The sequence below is a fragment of the Saccostrea cucullata genome, unplaced genomic scaffold, assembly GCF_032062105.1.
Source record: "Saccostrea cucullata isolate Sc308-1 unplaced genomic scaffold, CSIRO_AGI_Scuc_v1 ctg11147, whole genome shotgun sequence".
In the NCBI taxonomy this organism is placed as follows: Eukaryota; Metazoa; Mollusca; class Bivalvia; order Ostreida; family Ostreidae; genus Saccostrea; species Saccostrea cuccullata.
In genome coordinates this window covers 13,179-22,139 of record NW_026923470.1, presented here as the reverse complement: position 1 = coordinate 22,139, position 8,961 = coordinate 13,179, and the positions used below count along the sequence as shown (strand labels likewise).

The 8,961-nt window shown below is 36.0% G+C and overlaps 1 protein-coding gene across 1 annotated transcript; it reads right to left on the bottom strand.

Annotated features, from left to right (window-relative positions):
* Window positions 1–2,184: 2,184 nt before the first annotated feature.
* LOC134264084 (contactin-like) lies at window positions 2,185–8,718 on the bottom strand. The gene is made up of 11 exons (XM_062746392.1): window positions 8,619–8,718; window positions 8,153–8,247; window positions 7,501–7,586; window positions 7,126–7,277; window positions 6,583–6,690; window positions 6,107–6,433; window positions 4,304–4,405; window positions 3,926–4,162; window positions 3,451–3,556; window positions 2,859–3,049; window positions 2,185–2,477 (listed from the first exon to the last, which is right to left on the bottom strand). Exons 1-11 carry the CDS (start codon window positions 8,692–8,694, stop codon window positions 2,185–2,187), a joined length of 1,773 nt encoding a protein of 590 aa, XP_062602376.1. The 5' UTR covers window positions 8,695–8,718.
* Between the last annotated feature and the right edge of the window lie 243 nt (window positions 8,719–8,961).

Below are 8,961 nucleotides of genomic sequence, written 5' to 3'. Positions count from 1 at the left end.
CACTTTGTGTCACCAGGTCAGGTGACATGCTAGTCGGAATGTTCACAGCTGACAACAGACATCACAGAATCGTACGATATCACGAGCTGGAGGAGAATCAGGTGATTGAAAAAGACTTTAACTACGAAAACTTCCTCTTCAAAGAAGGAGAGAGTCCCATTTACATTACGGAAAACATCAATGGGGATATTTGTGCGGCCGATCTCAATGCAAAAATGTTGCTGGTGGTTGACGACAAAGGGAAAGAAAAGTTCAGATACAATGGCACACAGGCCAGGCTCACCAAACCCTTTGTTCCAGGTCAGGTGGTGACAGATTCCGCTGGACGCATCCTAGTGACGGACCAGGTGAATGACTGTCTTCATGTCCTGGATCAGAACGGCCAGTTTCTGAGATGTATTGATGATTGTCAGCTAGAGCAGCCAACAGGGCTGAGTATTGACAGAGAAGGAAGGCTGTGGGTGGGGTCATATAAAACAGGAGAGGTCAAGGTCATTGAATACATAAAACCCAGCCAAGGTCATTCACCTCCCAGGAGATGTTTGTCTGCTTTACATCCATCAATAGTCAAGACACCTGTGTGATTTCTAATATAGGTGTAAATGATCTAACCTCTAAAATGTTGAAGTTTCTGTTTTTATGTATAGGCTTTGTTACTGTCTGTGAAATGAATCTATATTGATGCTGCAATTCATGGCTTTATACTACAATCATAATATTGTGTTATTTTAAAAAATAATAATTTAGGAAATATATGTGTAAATCAATTGTAAAATTATCTTGTTTTTCTTTCAACAGCAACGAGCTCACAAAGCAATATCCCAACTCTTAAATGAGTATGTCAATGGTATACTGAAAGGAAAAAGAAACGCAGGGTAGAATAATATTCGAAAACTTTTTGACCGCATGACCGAAAATTACGAAAATTGGTCAGATGAGAAATTTAGTTACTATGCACCAGAATCAGTGTTAAGAATTGCTCAACCGTAAAATGTATGACGTCATGTAGGGAAAACGATAAAAAGCCCAAAACACGTGCAATTTGATAACGACGAGTTTGTCAACAAATCTTGTTGCACCATTTGATGCACCTGAGGTATACACATTGTTTTTCAATATTTAGAGACGATATTAATTCCTTGCAATCTTGGTACAGTTTACGGAAGTTCAGTGGGGTCTGATTTTTGAATTGCCCAATTATTGAAAAAGGCAACAATGGGTAACTAAGCAAGCAGTTTCTTGTAAATTTTCCCCCATAAAACTTGTTACCCGTTGTCAGAGAGGGCCTGGAATGGTTTTCAATCAACCGTGACGTTGACGTTAACGTGAAACAGGGCCATGTTACGAGCGGGTTATTCGTCCAGCCACCTCTTAAATCGCAATCCTACTACCACCAAAACCGCCTTTTATACAGTAGACTATTCTAGTCATTACATTCACACAAAAAATAAAAGAAAACAATTCTGCAATTTGGTTTTTTGAGCAAGTCAACTTACTGTTGTGTTCCTCTCATTCGCGCATGCGCGCATTGCATGACTAATTTTTTGGCGTGGTTACCGATGCCCAATATAGCCAGGGTTTAAAAGATAATCACTCTGATGAATTCCATGCAAAGGAGAAATAACGCTCATGACAGATGTGCAGGAGAGACATTGAAGATAATGAGTGTTTTCGATTTTCACTTTTGGGGGGTATCGTCATATGAGCTTCAATAACTCAAGAATTATTAGACAAAATCAAATGAAATTTTTGTTATATCTTTCTGAAAGATAATTTTAAAAGTTAGATAGGAATACTGAAAAAAATTGAAAGAAAAATAAATTTAATTCACCTCAAAAGTTTACCCTGCGTTTCTTTTTCCTTTCAGTATATAAAGAACTACATAAAACCTTTAACTGGATTATCTCCCTTTATGCAAGGATAGAGAAAAGGATTTAAAATGTATACCATACAAACTGAATTTTTCGCAAGATACAATTAAGTTATTTGTTCTTAAAAATCAGTACATGTATGTATTAATTTTTAATGAAAAGTAATTTAAGCAATTTTTGAAGCATGAAAGATAATAACCGTCCAATGCAAAATAAATTTTGAGCTATATTTAAATTTAGCAATCTCTTTTTAATCTCGTTAAAAATGCCAAAACTGAATCTTCACTAAAATTTCTGCTTAGTATGTGTGAGATTAAGAGAAGAGGGGAGGGCTCTTACACAGAACCCTGAGCTGGCCACTACTTGTGGACACTCCGTGGGTGTTACTGGCCATACACTGATACATCCCCTCCTGGTCTCCCTTCAGATTATGGATGACCAGGACGTTCCCCGTGATGGTCATTTCCATGGTACTGGACAACAGCTGACCGTTCCTGTACCAGGTGTACGTGGGCCGTGGAATCCCGTAAGCCTGACACCTCCAGGTCAGCTCTGCCCCCTTGTCAGCGTGCTGGTCACTCAGTCCTACGGAAAACAGGGGCTTTGCTACAACGAAAATTTTAGAAATTTATATCCCATAAAGCCTACAAAAGGGGAAAAATTATATTTAACCAATAGGAATGATTAGAATCTTTGACCAAATATAAAATCTTTTTCAAATGAATATCTTGAATGACTCTTGCTATTAGAGTTGTGGAGAGACAGACAAAATGGACTTTAATATTATATCCTCACTCATCATATCCAAAATAGTTTGGTACTAACAGGTTTAACCAACTGCTCAAGCATTTGTTTTAAAATTGAAAAGTCAATTTTCTACAATACAGTAAAACTTGTCTAATCTTAATGTTATGCATCCCAAAAGCTATTATGCTCTTTGTCAAGACTCAAAAGCATAAATATTTTTTTTCAATCATCAATACCCACACTCTATGTTTAGGTGGAAATCCTTTTGGTCCCTGGTGCCTGACCGCCTGCTGCTACAGATACAGGAGTAGACCCCCGTGTCCTGAAGAGTGACCTCCGCAATGGTCAGTACTCGGTTACCGTCCAGGTACTTGAATCTGGTCCGCTGGTCTCTCACAGAGGGGACGGTCCACTGATACACTAAAGGGCCACTTACAAATAAATTTACAATATTTTTAATTAACTGTCATAAGACTTTAAATGTAATTTGAATTATTGCAACAGGCACTGCATACTTCATACTCTTGTGTTTTTGATGTCATTACATGTATTGAATTTTTATTTTTGAATTTTCAGATGTCCTTTTTCCAATACCGGTCATTGGCCCATGATTTGGGCATTGATTACATGACCTTTATAACAACATTTTTTTTGTATTTGATGAAACTAAACAAGTTTATAACTCTTCTAACCACCATGCCTCCATCGGTTCAAGAAGCAATCTGTTTTAAAAGTCAACTGCCCTCAAACAATTATTGAACATTTCAATGTAAATATTCAGGATTTCAGTCACAAAATATTATTAATCAAAGGTATGAAATTAAACATAAACCTTCCATATGCAAAACATTCCAACTTGACATCACTTCCTACTACTGGTTGCCTTGGAAACACTTGTACAAAACTGTCTGGGATCTGAACACTCAATATTCCCGAAGCTGCAAATTAAAGACTGTGTATTATCTAGCTAAACTTTTCAAATTATTTCAACCTTGCCTTGAAAAAGGTATGATCTCAACATGAGAGTCTCTTTTTAAAACACCTAGGGTCGGTTTAACAAAATAATTTACAAGTTACGACTAGAGACCAAAATTTAATTCTGCTTATAACTTTCTTATTTATATTATATACCTGTATAGAAAATGGTTTTAATCTTTCTATAAGATATGTAAAAAGATACTTTAATGCTAGCAATTTTAAATAAAATTTTTGAAAAATGTTACAGTAAACTAAAGTTTTTGGTCTTAGGCGTAAGTTTTTCAGTCTGTAAAATGGGCCCCTGAGGTATTTCAGTGTTGTTGACTTACGAGAGCCTAGGACTTCTAACGGAATCCCCGTACTGATACGACTGGGAGACTGGAAGGACCCCATGTAGTTATCTCTGTTGGTAGGATTTGTTAGGGTAGCCATGCAGTAGTACACCCCATTATCTCCCCGTGTCACCTCCGAAAAATACAGTTGCCCATCTCCCGAGATAAACACGTAGGGAGTTAACTGAGAGTTTACTGGCTTTGTCTGGTCCTTTATCCAGTTGTAACTTATAGCTGTAGATAAGAAAAAATATGTAATTTTTCAAGCAATATTTTTCAAAATGGATAACATACAAGATATTGTGGATGAATAGCCTAATCTTGTAACTTTTTTCAGCTCTTGAGTTTCACCCTTTATTAAGCAGTGAAACTTACGTAGACTGGAAGTGGAGGATATCTTTGGACACTGTATGGATGTTCCCTGGTATTCAGAAGGACGAACAGGGGCCGTATCAACATTGGAAAATTCTCCTAAATCTAAAACCAGAGGCCCATGGGCCACATCGCTCACCTGAGCACTGTGGCTAGGAAAAAGCAGAATTGGTTTATACTTGAAAAGCTTAAATCCAAAAGTAGTCCCATGACCAATCATGGCTTTACTATTCTAGAGAAGAAGATTTTTAAAGAATTTTCCTATACATTTCTATGTAAAACTTTGGTCAGCCATTTTGGCCCCGCCTTACCCCCGGGGGTTATAATTTGAACAAACTTGAATCTACACTACTTGAGGATGCTTCCATATAAATATGATCAATTATGGCTTTGTTATTCTTGAGCAGAAGATTTTTAAAGAATTTTCCTATATATTCTATGTAAAACTTTGGTCGGCCATTTTGGCCCCGCCCTACCCCTGGGGGTCATGATTTGAACAAATTTGAATCTACACTACCTGAGGATGCTTCCATATAAATATGATCAATTATGGCTTTGCTATTCTTGAGAAGAAGATTTTTAAAGAAATTTCCTATATATTTCTATGTAGAACTTTGGTCTGCCATTTTGGCCCTGCCCTGCCCCTGGGGGTCATGATTTGAACAAACTTGAATCTACACTACCTGAGGATGCTTCCATATAAATATGATCAATTATGGTTTTGCTATTCTTGAGAAGAAGATTGTTAAAGAATTTTCCTATATATTTCTATGTAAAACTTTGGTCGGCCATTTTGGCCCCGCCCTACCCCCGGGGGTCATGATTTGAACAAACTTGAATCTACACTACCTGAGGATGTTTCCTCATAAGTTTCATCTTTCCTGGCACAGTGGTTCTTGAGAAGAAGATTTTTAAAACATGCTACCAAATTTTCATTAATTCCCAATTATCTCCCCTTGAATGAGGGCATGGCCCTTCATTTGAACAAACTTGAATCCCCTTCACCCAAGGATACTTTGTGGCAAGTTTGGTTGAAATTGGCCCAGCGGTTCTTGAGAAGAAGTCGAAAATGTGAAAAGTTTACAGATAGACGGACAGACGGACGCCGGACAAAATGTGATCAGATAAGCTCACTTGGGCCTTCGGCTCAGGTGAGCTAAAAAGAGATGTTTGTAAAACACTTATAACTCTGTCAAAAATGGTCTGATCGTATCCAAATCAAAACTTGACCTAGATATTCTTATGATAAATCTGTATACCAAATTTCATTGCAATATGTGCAATCTCTACGAATAAAATGAACCAAAACTGAAAATTATTGGATTTTTTCAAAGTATAAGGGGCATAACTCTGTCCAAAATTGTTTTATTGTACCCAAGACAGAACTCGATTAAGATATTCTTATGATAAATCTGTATACCAAATTTCATTTCAATATGTGCAACCTCTACGGAGAAAGTGAACGGAAACTGGTGGTGGACCGAGAGAAAGACCGACCGACTGACAGACAGCAGCAAAGCAATATGCCCTCCCTTCTTTGAAGGGGAGCATAATTAATCAGTGTTCTGCATGATCAGTAACAATCTGGCAAGTAAACAAAGCATTTAAGGAAGAAGATGCAGTTAAACAATTCTAATTTTAATAAAAATGATTATGCATTATTCAAACTTACAGTTTTAAGGATGCAAATGTTATAAATATGGAAAGAATGGTCATCTGCCAAATCAAACAATGCTTAAAATATAACCTTCCTCAAGCAAAATTATCACAAGAAATAAAGATATCAGTGACATAAAGGTTACAAACCTGCAAAAGCCAGCACTACAGGTGGGGTAAGAATAACTCCAAACTTATTCTGAGCCATACATTGATACTTTCCTCCGTCCACTGTCACCTGTGGGTTGTCGATGCTGACCCGGCCATTGGTCACTGTGTACTGTGGGCCCACCAAGGACTGGGCCTGCCCACTGTCCTGCATAACAGTCCACCGATACGTGGGCTGTGGGAGCCCAGTAGCAGCACATTCTAGGTAGACTTCTGAGGTGGATCCTAAAATTTCAGTGTCTGAGGGGAGTAAATAGAACGTTGGACCCTTGGGTGCCAACTCCTCATCTGGAAAGTCTGTTCCATATGCTGTTACATAAAAAAAGGTATAAATTTTTGTAAAAAGCCTGTACTTTTAAAACATTTTTTGTATCCCTATAAAGGGTGAAGAAGAGGTTAGGGTTAAAGAATGAAGGAAAAATGATCATCAATGCTAAACATATTTAGGTCACACTAACTGAAGTCTCTTGAATCTTGTAGTATTCTGTAGACTTCATTCTTTGGAATTTCACAAATGTAGCTCATCAAGTTACTGCCATCTCCCTTACTCCAGCTGTACTGTCCGTCTGTAAATAATTTCATACATTAAAATTCAACGCAAGTAAAACATAGTATTAATTTTTTAACTCTGATGATTTGTGAAGTAATTCTGCACAATTTTACATCTTAACACAGGTACATAATGCATATTTTATGTCTACTGTGAAAATCACTTATTTTTGTGAAGCTAAATTTTCATGGTTTACAGAACAAGTACCCATTCAACAGGATTGAATTTTGTGTTTGGCAGAAAAACTTGACACTTTATTTATAATTTTTAAAACTTTGTCACTACATAGATTTCTGGGTCACAACTTACCACAAATACAACGAAAATTTAAATTCCTCCCCCTTTGGAAATTTTTTGTGAATACACAGAAAATAAATGTTGAACTATTGAGTTTAGGCACCCGACATGCATAGAATAAAAAAATTCACATATCAGAAAACAACTTGTATACCAGAATATTTGTAGATGATATGCAATCCATGGTTATTGTGATCCGAGTATGTAGACCATTGTATATTTCCACTCAACTGGATGTCTAAATTGTCCAAGTTCAGGAAATTATCTTGCTCAAGGGAAGCAACTCCACTGGTGTACCAACTGTTTCTGAAAGAGCAATTTTTAAAATGGACACATCTTATTATCACAATCCCTGTAGCATTAATAACCATTTACTATGAAGTCAAATTCTTGAATTCAATCAATATTTAATTCACGTTAGGATGACAGTTTATACACTGACCTCCATTATGTTCAGTAAATAATTCATAAGAACATATTTGACGAGGGTGTACCATTCCCATTTACACCAGTGCAGTACTATACTTGCCTCTCCATGTCAAAGTTAAGTAACCAGCCATGAACAAACATGTGTTCAGCAATACTTTCCACACCCAAAACTTCTGCTCCATTTTCCTACATCAGAAAAATCAATGTGAAAATTATGAATAAATCTACAAATTTTAATTAAGATTTATGTGTCTGCATTCATTATCAGTGAACATATTTAATTGTTGCAAAATAGGATGGCAATGGCATACGACTTTGCTATAGCTAGCACCATATTCTATAGAAATTAGAATTGATTCTTTATGTAAAATTACTGAATTTCTCATTTTCTCATGAAACTATAACTACCCCGGGGTATATTTTCTTGAATTTCTCCAAAGTACATTGTACTTGCATCAAGAAGTTTCTTTTGGAAGTCAATTACATTATATCAATATATAGATGGAATTTCACCTATGGCTGATAACTTCTTACTCTGAAATATGCAAACACACCATTCAAGTGAGCTTGATAAAATACACGTAGCCTATTCAAGCTATTATGAATAGCTTTATAAAGCTTTATAGCTAAATCAAGCTATGTATATAGCTTAATCAAGAGATTGTGCTGGACCTGCATATAGTACAAAATTTGATCATAAACTATCAAATACATGTATGCTGATATGACGCAGACATTTCAATTAAAAATACCTTGCAGAATTCTTGAGCTCCTAGATATGAGCGCTTTGGATGAAACACAAACTTGTAGCAATGATCAGCATACTCAATCCACTCAGATGGACAATCTAGGAAACAATCAGTTAAGATTTATCATTTATTTCAAATTTACAGTGAAAAAAATCATTGTGCATTCACTACTCTTAATTTGATTACGCAGTAAATTTCTATCCAATATCATGAATATGGAACACAGGGACTTGAAACAATCTTAGAAAAAAATCGGGTATATAGCTCCCCTATTATACTATATACCTGTTTTTTTTCTAAGATTGTTTCAAGTCCCTGTGATATGGAATGTATCATAATCCAAACAGATTATTGTCAGTTGGGAATTTTCCTTCGTGCTCACTCCATCCGTTATAAGATTTGTAATAACTTGATATAATAGGGTAAAAAGGTAATTAGGTAAAAAGTAATTAAAAAGGAACAAACAAACCAAAAATGGGCAAAGGATTCACACTGCAAATGTTTAAAACTATGCAAAACAGGAATCCCGTTATCTTCAGTGGCATTTTAAATGTAAACAAAGAATTGAAGTTTTGGCGCGGTCTACAGCGCCACCTATTGGGAATTTGAAATCCTAACCCGATCAGAATATTGATCGAATCTCTTATTGCAGCAGAACAAAATCATATTTTCACATTTTTAAAATAATATTTATTTGTATTAGAAACAAATAAACAAAAAAGAAATAAAAATAGGAATAAATTGAACAAATTACATGTAATGAAGTCAACCAGAGGATGGCAACAGGACATGTATAATGTTATTTATGTCTC

What these genes read in the sequence shown, in the direction of transcription:
- LOC134264084 (XM_062746392.1), bottom strand. Translation starts at nt 8,694, where the DNA reads ATGCCACTGAAGATAACGGGATTCCTGTTTTGCATAGTTTTAAACATT. An exon ending in GAATCCTTTGCCCATTTTTG is followed by an intron (nt 8,248 to 8,618) that starts GTTTGTTTGTTC and finishes ATTGTTTCCTAG; the next exon opens with ATTGTCCATCTGAGTGGATT. An exon ending in GAATGTTTTGCATATGGAAG is followed by an intron (nt 3,050 to 3,450) that starts GTTTATGTTTAA and finishes TTTATTTGTAAG; the next exon opens with TGGCCCTTTAGTGTATCAGT.